General features: G+C 45.7%; 1 protein-coding gene across 1 annotated transcript in view; it reads right to left on the reverse strand.

Moving 5' to 3' along the window:
* The window catches only part of LOC147122965 (protein transport protein Sec24D-like), a 293,437-nt gene that overhangs the window by 13,635 nt on the left and 264,875 nt on the right, over positions 1 to 14,927 (reverse strand). Inside the window, exons 20-22 of the mRNA XM_085962791.1 lie at positions 14,007 to 14,186; positions 6,625 to 6,816; positions 962 to 1,051 (exon numbers count right to left, since the gene is read on the reverse strand). Coding sequence (XP_085818917.1) covers positions 962 to 1,051; positions 6,625 to 6,816; positions 14,007 to 14,186 — 462 coding nt within the window. The remainder of the gene's footprint in view (positions 1 to 961; positions 1,052 to 6,624; positions 6,817 to 14,006; positions 14,187 to 14,927) is intronic.

The raw sequence follows: 14,927 nt of genomic DNA on the forward strand, positions 1-14,927 counted from the left end.
ATCGCTGTTCCTTCATCATCACTGGGTCAAAATCCTGGAACTCCCTACCTAATAGCACTGTGGGAGTACCTTCACCACATGGACAGCAGCGGTTCAAGAAGGCGGCTCACCACCACCTCCTCAAAAACAATTAGGGATGGGTGATAAATGCTGGCCTTGCCAGCGACACCCACATCCCATAAACAATTTAAAAAAAAAATTGTTGATATTACTATCTTTGTGGGGTCAATTTTAACTCCCAGCAGGTTCCAGCAAGAAACCGAAGGAGGCAGTAAATTTTCGTTCCCCTGCGACAGAATAAGACCACAGGAATTTAATCACCTCATTAACATGCCACTGGCTGACTTGGGCGGGAAGCTGATGGCTTGTGGGAAATCAGGCAGCCCTTGGTCGCCCGCAGGCAGTTAGGTAAATGTGGTTGTTCTGGGGGTGTCATGTGGTAGGGAAGAGGGGAGAGTCTAGGACACAGGGGACTTAAACTTTCCTGGTACTCCTGCTCCTCAAGGCCTCAAAAAGGAAAGCAAAATACTTACCTTGAATAGCCTCTTCGCCTTCCAATCCTCCTTTGGTAGACCTTCACCTAATGGAAAAGTCTCAGCGGCTTCCCTGCTCAGGCATGAGCTAAAATTGTAATCGAGGCCCAATGACGTCATTGGACTCCAAGCTGTTTATTTAAATAAGGACCTTGTTGCTTTTGGACAGGTAGCTTAGCCACTTGGTGCTGGAGACTGTAATTGCAAACTTGCACCTCACCATCTTACACTTCTAGGGCATAGTTCAAGCATACAATAACAGATCATCAAGGGGACTCATGTTTAATTCCACCAATTAATGAACTGATAAGTCTCAAATGACACCTGTAGTTACTGGACCACAATTAAACTAGCAATTAGAATAAAGAATGAACTATTATGAGATCTCTCAAAAAGAAACCTGAATAGTCCTTAACATCTCTGCCTACCTTCATGGAATAAGGGTTCTGGTTTCTTATGTTGTCAATGAGCAACCTAATCTTCTTTGAATACGGGTTGTCCAGTTCAGGTAATGATGTCTGTAAGGAAGTGAAAGTTAGACTTTGTTCAGAGGTCAAATTGTTGAGTAGCATTCTCAGGTGAGTTACCACCTATTTTCAGATGGTCATATTAGGCTGAAGCCCAGTATACAATTGTTTGATGTGCATCTCTCCCCTCACAAAAGTGCTAATGCCATCACTAATTCGACATACATTTTACGTAAATAATGAGAAGTTTGGCAATAATCATCAGCTGATTCCAATTTTCCAATCTGAAATCAGAAGCTATGTTAAGAGCAACTTGAAACTTCCCCTCACACCCCTCTCGCATCTCAAATAGCTGGACTTGTTTTCAGACAATGGCAGTCCTGTAAGATTATCGTGGATTAATTGATTTTTTAGAATACTTGTTTTAATATCTTATAATCATTAATATATTATAATTCTTAATATCATCAGTAATGAATTTGTAATCGTGTGCAAGAATTAAATGTAGAAGTCTGTAATCATCAATTGCATGCAATGATAACCTGACATGTAACCCTTTTGCTTATAATTAAAAGTCTGTGAGTAAATTGTAACCAGACAGCCTGGGGTGAGAAAGAGGATTGCTACAGTCATAGAGGGAGGCTATGGGTGAAAGTTGGATATTAACCAACAGTAAGGATAAGACCAAGGCCGCAATTTCCCCTACCTCAGTGGGTCAGGTGAGGGTGACGTTGGTAGCAGGTCCCGACACCGCTGCTGGCTCCAGACCGCTTTGTAGAATGATTTTAGGTTGATTGGGCTTGTTAAACCCGCCCAGTGCGTTTGCCGGCCAATTGAAGAAAGCGGGTCTGATGACATCATTTGATGACGCATCATCAGCCAGTTTCCTTAAATGGACCATGAGCAAATTGATTTTGACAGTTGTGCTGTCAGTGTTCTACAGTATTGAGGTGCTGCAAACACTGACAAGCAATGCACAGAGGTGCATGGCTGCACCCAGGCTCTCCCATGACCCCCTCCATATGCTTATGGAGGGAATCACAGCACGTAAGGAGGTTCTCTTCCCTTCTCATGGCCGGAAGAGACCTCTCCAGGAGATCAATGCAGCCTGGTTGCACATTGCACAGGAGGGCACAAGCAGGGATGTCGTCAGGAGGACCAGGCTGCAATGGCGCAAACCTTTCAATGATCTCAGTAGATCACAAAATGTTACTGCAAAGCTACACTCAACCTCATTCTGCTGTGCCTCTCATCACATCCCCATCACTCTGCCTTCCCTACCCTACTCCTGCACATCCTTACTCCACCAACCTACCTTGCACCTCCACCCATCCCTCTCTATCTACATTATCACTTCCCCATCTCACTAGCCACCCCTCACACTCACCCTCATCCTAGTCCAATCATACCAACTAACAACACACAAGGGTAGGCACTTGGGTGTTTCAGCCAATGTTCATGCAAAATTTCTGTTAATGTAGTGTCAAACATTGAAATCTTTATTTTCAACACTTTGGGGGCGATTTCGTCAATGGGGGCACATTGGAGGTGGGACTGCTGCTTGTCGGGTTTTAGTCCCGCCTCCATCGACTTGTGGCCAACCCACGCTATTTTCCCTTGATTGACCTTGTTAAGCCCGCTGGGCAGGCTTAGCAGGCCAATTAAGGGGAAGCCAGTTACAGAGAACATCAACTTTTGACAAATGAATTGTCATCGTTTGCTGTCAAACACTGACATTCTATGTTGTTTGATGAGTCCTTGTATTCAAGACTCATCAAACCTCTATTGTGAGCAGAAATTGGATGGCTGTTGCATCGGAGAATGCAGCAGCCATCTGTCATCTCTGCCGGTGAGATGCGAGACTCTCCGCATCCCCAACTGTTGAAGCCTGCAGGAGAAACAAAGGTAAGTAAACTTTTTCTATCACTTTCCACTCACCTCACATACTTACCTTGCCACACTTGCACCCATCACTTACCTTCACAGTGCACTTTTGCACCCCTCCGACCCCCGCAGACCCACTGCTCGCCTTGGTGACCCTGGCGGGGTTTCCCAACATTGGGAAGCCCGTGCCTCTGTTGGAAAAATGGGGATAATACTCTTAACTGCCTGTTAACTACCTGGTAACAGGCAGTTAAGTGGCTGTAATCCCCTTCCTGCCTCCAGGAGATGGGACCCGGCGTGGGTCGGCTACCCGCCTCCTGGGAAGATGGCACGGAGGCGGGATGGGTTCCCGCCCCCAGATTCTGCCATTTTCCCGGCAGTCCCGCCTCCAAACCCATCTCTCCAGGGCTGGCAAGATCACACCCTTTGTGTTCTTGGAGAGATTTGTGTGCATCTTTGGAAGTGGCTTAGTGAGTTGCAGTGAATGGTGAGACATAACGGTACCCCCTGCAATGGTCATGAGTGTGAAAGGAATGGATTGGGCATTGTAGGGATGCTTTATGGTGTTGGTGTGGGGTGGTGCCAACCTGGTGTATTATGTGGCAACCAGGGTGTACAACATTAAGTAAAGTAAATCTGGCCATGGTGAGGCCATCCCTGGCGTCCCGGGCAGCAATGTGGTCAGGTGCTGATGCCCTGTGTCCTGTGCAGCATCAGTTGATTGTGGAGAAGGTTGGTGTTGTTGTTGTTGGTGCTGCTGGTGTGCCTGGTGCTGCTGGTGTCGGGGCTGATCGTGGTGGGATTCTGAGGATCAAGGTGAGTGAATATAAAGGGCACCTATGCTGATGGAATAGATGGCAGGTGAAACAGAGCTGACGGAAGCGATCTGTCAATGGTGAGAGAGGTTGTTCCAATGAGGTGACACTGGATAGAGAGTTTACTCCAAACACTTGCAAGCTGCATAAAGCTCAATCTGTCTTCCAAAGCAGTAAGCAACAGCTTCTGAGCTTGGAAAGTGAACAGCTATGAGATGGGAGCTTTTATAGCACATTTGCAGCTGTCAAGTAATGAGATGATCGCACGGTAATACAACTTCCGACCTCCTTACCTGATGTGATCCCCGAACAGTGTTGACCCCATGGGTGACCTCATAAAATGATAAGGTGAGCTCAAAATACTTTTTAATGGGCTGTTAAGGTCATAATGACAAACCCGACATCTGGGAAAGTCATGTGGCGGCAGGTTGACATCGGGCTCCTGACCTGCTGTCAAAATTTTGTTTTCCCCACCTGATGCGCGCTGAACCCCCCAAAAATTCCCCCCCATAAAGAGCAGCTAGCCTGGGAAGCAAGGTCAGGAGTAGCTGCCACTGTATTGGAACGTTATGATGTCTGCAGTGAATTGAAAACCTAGGCCCTTCACAGGAACAGCGAGGACACCATAGCTCTACAGTATGGAGACATGTCTTTTTGTGTTGCCATAACTACCCCAGATATGAGTCTTGAATGTCAAAAACAGATTATGTAAGGGTGTCCTAAGACTAGAACCTGCATAAGCCAAGGTGCTGCGGACATGCCATCTTTATGATTGGATTTTGGGTTATGGGTGTAAGCCAGTTATTGGTTCAGTAAGACTCCATAGGTTTTGAGTGATAGTACGGGTATAAGAAAGGGATCTTAACAGCTACAAAGGGTAGAAAACTTCAGGAAGAATGAAGGAGACACCCGGGAGACAAAGAGAGACGAGAGACAAGAGACAAGAGAGACACAGGTTGCAGCTTACTCACGGTTGCGACTTCTACCCAGAGGTTAACGGTGCAATATAAGTCTTAATTATTCTCTGTAAACTGCTGCTCGAATACTGTAATGTATTAAGTCTTGCCTAAGTTAAATCACTGTCCCCAATACAGGTCAATCTTAAATCATTTGGAACCTCTGTCCCTCTGGGATCTTATAGGACTTTGAACTTTTGTATTTTTTTAAAAGAACTGCACTCATGCCTTACTGCTGGGATGGGTTTCCCACTGTGCCCCAGTGTGACAGAAAAGGGGTATAAATTTGCCACTTGCATAGATTTCGTGCCACATTGATACTATACATTATTTCAAGTGTTAAATATCTGAATACTGGAGTCAATAAATGAAACATTTAAATGAAACATTCACTGGGAAGGAAGATATCGAGCAGGGTCACCCTGACTTGTTTTTTCAGGCACTAAAGCCTTATATCTTTCTGCCCATCCAGAATACATTCAGCCCTCAATGTTTTGTGAATAATCAAATTCATTCAGAAATACAGGTAAAAAATTGTCCTCAAAAATCTTGCCACCACTCTACGGCCTAGAAATTCAGTTTGGGCCCGCCAGCGGGTTTGCGCCCAAAAGTTAGCGCTGGGCGGGGAGCCATTTGCGACCGTCAGAAATTCAGTTTTTGCGCCCCAAGTCGGAACCGGGCGCTATTCCAGGGTGTGGCCGCCCCCGCTTGGGGCGCTGAAACTGAATTTCAGCGCTGTAGGCGCTGCTGCGCCACCCGATGCGGTGCGGCAGGCTGCAGTACTGCAGGCCTCCTCCTTCTCTTAAGGTGGAGGTGCCTGCAACGGGGAGATCGCCGCTGGATTGTGCTGGCAAATGAGCCCGGCACCACGGAGAAGTGCCGGGCTCGCGGAAAGCAGCCGGCAATGCCGCGGGGGGGGGGGGGTGGTGGAGGAGGCCGGGGAAGGAGGTGCGGGCAGGCGGCCGCCGAAAAAGCGGCCGGCCGCACCTCCACCTTTATGCGCCCCACTAAGGCTGCAGTAAGGCCCTGGTCTCCGGATGTAAGTAGCGGCCGCCACGGAGGAGGCGGCGGCAACTGAATATGGGATTCGGGCCGGCACCGGGGCACTGCGCACACCGATGACGTCATCGGTGCCGGCGCAGCGCTACCGGCTACCGCCGCCATTACCGCAGCGCTGAATATCAGCGCGAACTCCTCTATTGGCGCAAAAGCCCTTTTTGGGCGAAAACTGGGCGCAAAGCCAACCGAATTTCTAGGCCATCATCTCTCTCCTCCTTTAAAAACATTCTCAAAGCCCACCTTTTCTCCCAAGTTTTCAATCACTTGCCCTAATTTCCCTCCCTTAGCTCAGTGTTTCCATTCCTTGCTACTCCTCTGTCAAGCACCTCGGGCCATTCTGCATGTTAATATCACTATGGATATGCAAGTTGTTGAATTATCACTGCATTTCAGTGCTGGAATAGTTGAGGGGAGAAACTTCATACACTGGAACATGTCAGTTAGCAGGAGCTCTGCTTCAACAATATGTCTGGAGATTCTCACACAACATAATAGTGAGAGCTCAGCTGAGCAACTGGACAAATAAGGGAACTTAATAATATTAGCATGGAATTTCCTCAGAACTGCTCCCACCCTGCCTCCGTAAGGCTGCTGGACGTGTGGCAGAAACCCACGTTTATGCGTGTAAATGGGGTTTCTACCACATTTCTGATGTGGGTATAGTGGTGGGGCAACAGCAGCTCCGAGGAAATTCTGAGCTATCGTGTCCTGTATGAATAAAATTATGAATTAGTCAGCAAATACATACATTTTGATCAATTGCTACAAATGTTATTGCACTTCTCACACATCACTCTTGTAACACTCTTGCCCCCAAAGTATAATTTAGATTAGCATGTGGGGGAGGGGAGCAAGATTACTTTCAGCAATTTCAAATTTGAATTTCAAGAACTTTTCACACATTACTTACCAGGTCTGTATTAATATGTGCAAAGGTGGGTACATTAAAGATGCCTTGAAGTAGCTCAGGTTGTGAGTTCAGCCCTAGCCACAGGAACATATTTATCCCATTCTCCAACAAAAATATTCCTCCGTCAGCTAAACGTTCTTCTGAGCAACGGACAGTAGCAGGAAACTCCTCACTGTTTACATCCATCTTGTGCTGTTATGAAACAGATAAGTGTTCAGTAGTTAGAAGGTGTGCATTAACCAAGGAAACATAGTAACAGGAGGAGGCCATTTAGCCTCTCGAGCCTGTTCTGCCATTCAATTAAATTATTGCTGATCCGTATCTTAACTCCATTTATCCGCCTTGGTTCCATATCTTGTAATACCCTTACCCAACAAAAATCTATCAATCTCAGTTTTGAAATTTTCAATTGACCTAGCCTCAACAGCTTTTTGGGGGAGAGAGTTCCAGATTTTCACTACCCCTTGTGTGAAGAAGTGTTTACTGACATCACCCTGAACAGCCTAGCTTTAATTTTAAGGTTATGCCCCCTTGTTCTGGATTCCCCACCGGGACAAAGAGTCTATCTACCTCTATCTACCCTATCGATTGCTTTAATTATCTTAAACGCCTCAATTATATCACCACTTAATCTTCTGTACTGAAGGGAATACAAGCCTAATCTATACAACCTATCCTCATAATTTAACCATTTTAGCCCAGGTATCATTCTGATGAATCTGCACTGCACCCCTTCCAAGGTCAATATATTCTTTCTGAGCTTTTTAATTTCTTGTAGCACAACAAAAGACACAACAGTGACTTCAATACTGATGTGATTCACACAAGAAAATATTAACTGATGGTTAACAACTTTTACAACAGCATCTATGATTTCTCTGAGTCTCACTGATTTCTTCTTTTGAAGTATTAATTTATTGGCTATTATGCAAGACAAGGACTGGGGACGTGACAGAAATGAAACAGAAACAGTGTTATTATTACTAGTTATTTATGACCTAATGTGAAAAGCTAGTGTATTTTGACAGGTCTTCTGGCTTACTTCAAATCCTCCTAGAATTAAAAATGTCTATTGCAGTTTAACCTGCCTTGCTATTGTAATGATCAGTAACATGTCATTCTAGAATGGTACACTAGGTGGAGCTGTATGTTTAGTAGTGGGCTACCCACAAGGTAGTAGTCAAGATGGGTGCCTGTACACTAGTCCACATGGCTGAATAAATGACTAGCTCAAGCTAGCTGTTCATAATGAAAACGTCTATTTATTTATGAACATTACATGGTACCAGGATTGGTAATATCTGCTGAATATTGTGAAACGCGACATGGAGACTTTGAAGCCACCGGAGGGTTTGAAACTCACGGGGACTGCAATTGGCGGACTTTCAAACAACAATTCGAACTCTACATTGCTGCCATCGGGTTCGGTACGATGCCAGACGCAAGGAAAATAGCGTTACTGCTCACGGTTACAGGAACGCAGACAATAGAGGTATTTAATACGTTTGTATTTGATCAAGAGGAGGACAGAGAAAAAATGGACGATGTGCTAAAGAAGTCTGATACACATTGTTCTCCCAAAAAGAACGAGACCTATGAGAGGTACGTGTTCCGTTCACGGACACAGCAGCAAAATGAGACTTTTGATAGCTTTGTGACCAATCTGAAACTGAAAGCACAAACATGTAAGTTCTCTGAACTGAAATCATCCATGATTCGTGACCAGATTGTGTTTGGTATTCGTGATAAAAAAGTCAGGGAACGTCTGTTGAGAGAAACTGAACTAACATTGGAGAATGCTATGAAAATATGCCATGCCAGTGAGCTAGCTCAACAGCACGCAAAGACTTTCAGTGAAATTAATAATGATGTGACTGTAATGAGTGACTGTGCTGCTGTCGGTGCTGTGTCCTACAATGGGAAGAAACATGGGCAGAACAGAAATGCAAAGCAATCAGAGGATGGGATTTTTAATTGTAAACGCTGTGGTTACCAGCACCAGTCAAGACAATGCCCAGCGTTTGGGAAAATGTGCACAAAATGTAATGGAAAGAATCACTTTGCCAAACAATGCTTTTCAAAAGTAAAAACAAAGAAAGGGCAACAAGTCAATGTGATTGAGGACACTGATTTAAGTGAGACATTTTTTGTAGGAATGGTGTCATGTGACAATATAGAAAAGGATACAGAAAATGTGCAGCCCTCAGGAATGGACAATGCTGAACATAAAGTTAATGCAGTAAAAGAGGACAAATGGATAATGTCACTGCAGGTAAATGGAGCATTAGTTACATTGAAACTAGACACTGGGGCAAAAGCAAACTTAATCAGTATGAGTGACATTAAAAATATGAAAGAAAAGCCCAAAATACAGAAAAAGTCAGTACTACTGAAGAACTATAATGGACAGAAAATAGATAGCTTAGGTGTATGCACACTTAAAGTGACAGTCAAAGACAAAGTGCATCATCTCATATTTTCTGTTGTGGCTGAAGGACTTGATTCACTACTAGGTGACAAAGCTTGTGAGGACTTAGAACTGGTCAAGAGAGTCTACCATATAAACTGTGCCATAAGCAGACCAGATGACTCAGTGGATTCTGTAGTGAGTAATTTCCAGGAAGTGTTCAAAGGATTTGGAGTTCTACCATTCACTTACAAGATCCAGCTAAAGGAGGATGCTCAGCCAGTGGTACATGCTCCACGGAGAGTTCCAGCACCCCTGCGTGACCGGCTCAAGAAAGAACTGGACAGAATGACCACACCAGGAGTCATCAGGAAAGTCGAAGAGCCAACAGACTGGGTTAACTCCATGGTATGTGTAAAGAAAAAGAACAATGATCTAAGAGTATGCATGGATCCAAAGGACTTAAATGCAAACATAAAACGTGAACACTACCAGATTCCCAAGCGAGAAGAAATCACCAGTGAAATGTCAGGTGCCAGATACTTCACAAAGCTCGATGCCTCACAAGGATTTTGACAACTAAAACTGGATGAAGAAAGCACCAAATACTGTACCTTCAACACACCATTTGGCAGGTATTGCTTCCTCAGAATGCCTTTCGGGATAATATCTGCATCTGAAATCTTTCATAGAGCGATGGAACACATAATTGAAGGTCTGGAAGGAGTTCGGGTCTATGTTGATGACATCATCATCTGGGGCTCCACACTGAAAGAACACAATGAGAGACTGACTAAAGTGCTACAGAGCATACGCCGGAATGGACTGAAGCTCAACAAAGCCAAGTGTCAGTTTGGCGTCCAGGAAGTCACTTTCCTAGGAGATAATCTATCTGGTAAAGGATTGGAGCCAGATATGGAAAAAGTAAACGCCATACTCAACATGCCCCGACCCACTGATAAAAAAGGAGTGCTACGCGTCATGGGGATGATAAACTTAATTGGAAAGTTCATTCCTAACTTGTCAGCCAAGACAGCCTGCCTGTGAGACCTGCTACATAAAACAAATGAGTTTGCATGGACAGAAAGACATGAACAAGAGTGGATGAACCTCAAAACAGTGCTGACAACCACACCTGTACTCACCTTCTTTGACCCAACAAAGAGAATCAAAGTGTCAACGGATGCAGCAAAAGATGGCCTAGGCGCTGTCTTGCTACAAGCAGAGGGTGAAGATTGGAAGTCTGTTGCCTATGCCTCCAGGTCTATGACTGATTCTGAGTGTCGATATGCCCAGATTGAAAAGGAATGTCTAGGCTTGGTAGTTGGACTAGAAAAGTTCCATGGCTACATATATGGACTTCCCACCTTCACAGTTGAGCCAGACCACTGCCCACTGGTTGCCATCATTAAAAAAAATCTGAATGAGATGTCTCCAAGGATTCAACGACTCATGATGAAGCTGCAAAGATATGACTTTGAACTGATCTACACACCAGGCAAACACATAGTGTTAGCAGATGCACTATCCCGAGCACCCACAATGAGTCATGTGAGCTCTACTGAGGAAGACGTGGATGTTCATGTGAGTATGGTCACTGCTGCGCTGCCCGTGTCAGACACAAAATCAAAGCAAATAGCAGAAGAAACAGTAAAAGATACAGGCCTAGAAATTCAGTCGCGTTTGCGCCCACTTATTGGCTATAAAGTGGTTTGCGCCGGAAGTTTTTAGCGCCCGAAATTGAGTTGGTCCCTAACATCGGCGTTAGCCGGTAGCGCTGCGCCGGCACCGATGACGTCATCGGTGTGCGCAGCGCCCCGGTTCCAATGGTAATCCGTCCCGATGGCCAAATTCAGTTGCGGCCGCCTCGCCCGTCACGGCCGCAAACAGCGTTTGCAAAATGGTGCCTTACAGCTCCGAGAGGCCGGCGCATAAAGGTGGAGGGGCGGCCGGCCGCTTTCCCGGCGGCCGCCTGGCCGCACCTCCCTCCCCGGACTCCTGCACCACCCCCCCCCGCGGCATTGGTGTGTGACTCCCGCGAGCCCGGCACTTCTCCGTGGTGCCGGGCTCATTTGATGGGGGAATCCAGCGGCGATCTCATGGCTGCAGGCAGCTCCTCCTTAAGAGAAGGAGGAGGCCTGCAGTACCCCAGCCTGCCGCACCGCATCGGTTGCCGCAGCGGCAGCTGGGCGCCGGAAACTGACATTCTTCGCCCCAAACGAGGCGGCCAAACCCTCCAATAGCGCCCGCCTCCGTCTTGGGGCGGCGCTACTGAATTTCAGGCGGGCGCTAGGGGAATCCGGCCCAGCGCTAAATTTCGGGCACTAAAGACCTGGCGCGGCGATACCAAATTTTTAGCCCACAGTGTTACAAACAGTAATAGAGAACATTCATCATGGTTGGCCAAAAGGTTCCTGTCCAAAGTACTATCACATCAGGTCAGAGTTGAGTGTCGCAAGTAGACTATTACTAAAACAGAACAGAATAGTCATTCCACAGACTCTACGTAAAGACATGCTCAAAAGGATTCATGAGAGACACCTCGGAATTGAAAAATGCAAAAGGAGAGTAAGAGACACTGGCCTAGAAATTGGGTATAGCCCCGCCAGCTCGGTTGCGCCGAAAATTTTGCCAGTTGCGCCCGTCCCATATTCACTTTTAGCGCCCCAAGGCGGAACCGGGCGCTGTTCCAGGGTGTGCCCGCCCCCGGCGCTCCAGGAGCCGCTGCGCCATCCGATGCGGTGCGGCAGGCTGCTGTACTGCAGGCCTCCTCCTTCTCTTAAGGAGGTGGTGCCTGCAAGGGGGAGATCGCCGCTGGATTGTGCCGACAAATGAGCCTGGCACCACGGAGAAGTGCCGGGCTCGCGGAAAGCAGCCGGCAATGCCGTGGGGGTGGTGGTGGAGGAGGCCGGGGAGGGAGGTGCGGCCAGGCGGCCGCCGAAAAAGCGGCCGGCCGCACCTCCACCTTTATGCGCCCCACTAAGGCTGCAGGAAGGCCCTGGTCTCCCGATGTTAGTAGCGGCCGCCACGGAGGAGGCGGCCGCAACGAAATATGGGGGTCGGGCCGGCATCGGGGCGGAACCGGGGCACTGCGCACACCGATGACGTCATCGGTGCCGGCGCAGCGCTACCGGCTACCGCCGCCATTTGCGCAGGGCTCAATTTCAGCGCAAACTCCTCCAATGGCGCAGAGGCCCTCTTTGGGCCTTAACTGGGCGCAAAGCCCACCGAATTTCTAGGCCACTGTTTATTAGCCTGGCATAAATAAGGACATTGAGAACATGATAGGCATATGTGAGACATGTCAGAAACACCAAAACAAACAAGCAAAGGAACCAATGATAGTAGCTGACTTACCAACAGCACCATGGCAAAAGGTTGGTATGGACCTCTTTCATTTGAATGGTAAAGACTATCTAATAGTGATTGACTACTAATCTAACTATCCTGAGATAGCGCTGCTCTCAAGCACATCAGCAAGCAGTGTCATAATGCATGTTAAATCCATCTTCGCCAGACATGGAATTCCCAGGATTGCCGTTAGCGACAATGGTCCGTGCTTCAACTGTAAGGAGTGGCAACAGTTTGCAGCACATTATGACTTTCAACACATCACATCCAATCCTCTGTATGCTCAGTCGAATGGTAAGGCAGAGAAAGGTGTTCAAGTTCTCAAACAGCTACTGAAGAAAGCAACAGAAAGCAAGTCTGATCCTTGTCTCGCCCTGCTGAGCTACCGAGCCTCCCCTTTAGACTGTGGTTCTTCACCTGCTGAACTCCTAATGGGTCACAAGTTGCGCACCACGCTACCCTGCTGTGCAAAAGAAAAGCAGAGTAAGGAACTAAGACAGAGACTTCAACTGTTAAAGCTGAAACAGAAATCACACTATGACAAGTCATCCAAAACTCTGAAACCATTGACAAGGGATGATGTTGTCAGGATTGAGGATCCAAATGCATGGAACAGGAAAGCTACAGTTCTTGAGGAAGTAGGACCAAGGTCATACACTGTTAGAACTGAGGAAGGACAGATTCTCAGGAGGAACCGCTGTTCCCTCCTGAAAACACAAGAAACTATCCAAGAGCAAATCGATGACAATGCCACAACTGAATCTTGTCACTCACCACCAGAACAATCTAACACAAACACACATACAGGCTCTCATGCAAACACATCAGACTTACCTGTGCTGAGAAGATCCACACGTGAAGTAAAAAAGCCTGATAGACTTAATCTTTGAGTACAAAGAAAACTATAATAAAAGAATGAAAAGCTTAGAATTCATAAAGTAAAGCTTTGAAAATGTGTTGACTGTTGTGAAGATGTTTATGTCATTATAATTGATTGATATTGATTGATATTAATTTTGTTTAACCTCTAAGGAAGGTGGATGTAATGATCAGTAACATGTCATTCTAGAATGGTACACTAGGTGGAGCTCCATGTTTAGTAGTGGGCTACCCACAAGGCAGTAGTCAAGATGGATGCCTGTACACTAGTCCACATGGCTGAATAAATGACTAGCTCAAGCTAGCTGTTCATAATGAAAACGTCTATTTATTTATGAACATAAGTTATTTGTAGTCAGATAACAAAATCTGAGGAAAATGAGCCATGATTTAATAAGATCTAACAATGATTTAGCATCTGAAATCATTTGATATAACAAATAAAGTCTTATTTCAGCCCTCTCGATTTTGTGGTTAGTCCCAAACATCACAACAATGGTGTAAGGTTTCTCTGGCCTCCATGTGCAGCAACATCATAATTGTTTTCTTGAAGACCTCTGAGGGCCAATATTCCTCAGATGCACTCTTAGTTTCCAGCGCAAAGCAAAGGAAAAAGGTCTGGAAACTCATTACACCCTCTGCGTTGTTCAAAGTTTCCTGGGGATCCCCTGATGGAGGGCAGAGAGGCACCGCCCACATCAGACGCAATATTTCCCATCTGTTAAAATGACACCTCTTTACTTACGATGGGTACAAGCCGTGGGTAGAAAAAGGACTGTGTGCCGACCACATCCATAGATGTAACCAGCAGCCGTTGGAAAGCTCTCTCATCTGTAGGAAGGTCAGGGCTCCCCAGTAAAACATAACTCTTCAAGAGACAGTTCATGTAGACTGGCAGCAGCTTCATTGCCTCTGGAAGGATGAGCTGACAGACAAAACAAAAACATCCTTCAGTAACAAGCATCCTTAGCACAATAGGACAGACTTTTATTTCTGTTTAATCAAATGAAAATTACTTCACAATGTGAGATTAATATATTTGCACATTCTAGATGAGAACTAGCGAGATTTCTGCTTGCAAATTGCATTTTTAATGTTCTGCATTAGTAATGACTAGTGTTTTGAAGTCTGTCCAACACAACCCAGTACACGATTTGAAAGCAGTCTGCTGACATACTGTGGAGCAAGGGCAGGAAATCTGAAAAGCGCCTTCATGTCTGGCTATTCCAGTTTAAGGTTTCAATCTTATGTCCATTAGTGGAGATGATAGATTATTGTAATGAAACTGGACAGAAACCAAGGTTAGCTTCAGGCTACCGAAGTATAGATTTATTTTTTCAAATACCAAGGGTCAGCCAGAACATAACTTTGAAATCTTTTTCCTTCGGTTATGCTAAACGATACCATGCCATTTACTTACGTTACTTTTCAATATATATTACAAAATTCTATAGTGTTGTATAATTAGACAAATACTGTGCTTCTAACAGTAAAATGCACAAAGTTCAGGACCCTGCATGTACTGCATCCAATGAAAAGTAGGCACAAACAAATCTACTGTATTAGTATAACATTGGACCTAAGAAAATTATGAAACAGATGAAGAAAATTATGAAACAGATGAAGCAAATCATGAAATAAAGTCAATCATAAAACTAATGCTAAA

This window comes from Somniosus microcephalus, chromosome 2 (assembly GCF_052327205.1).
Source record: "Somniosus microcephalus isolate GS21.2 chromosome 2, FLI_Smic_1.0, whole genome shotgun sequence".
Lineage (NCBI taxonomy): Eukaryota > Metazoa > Chordata > Chondrichthyes > Squaliformes > Somniosidae > Somniosus > Somniosus microcephalus.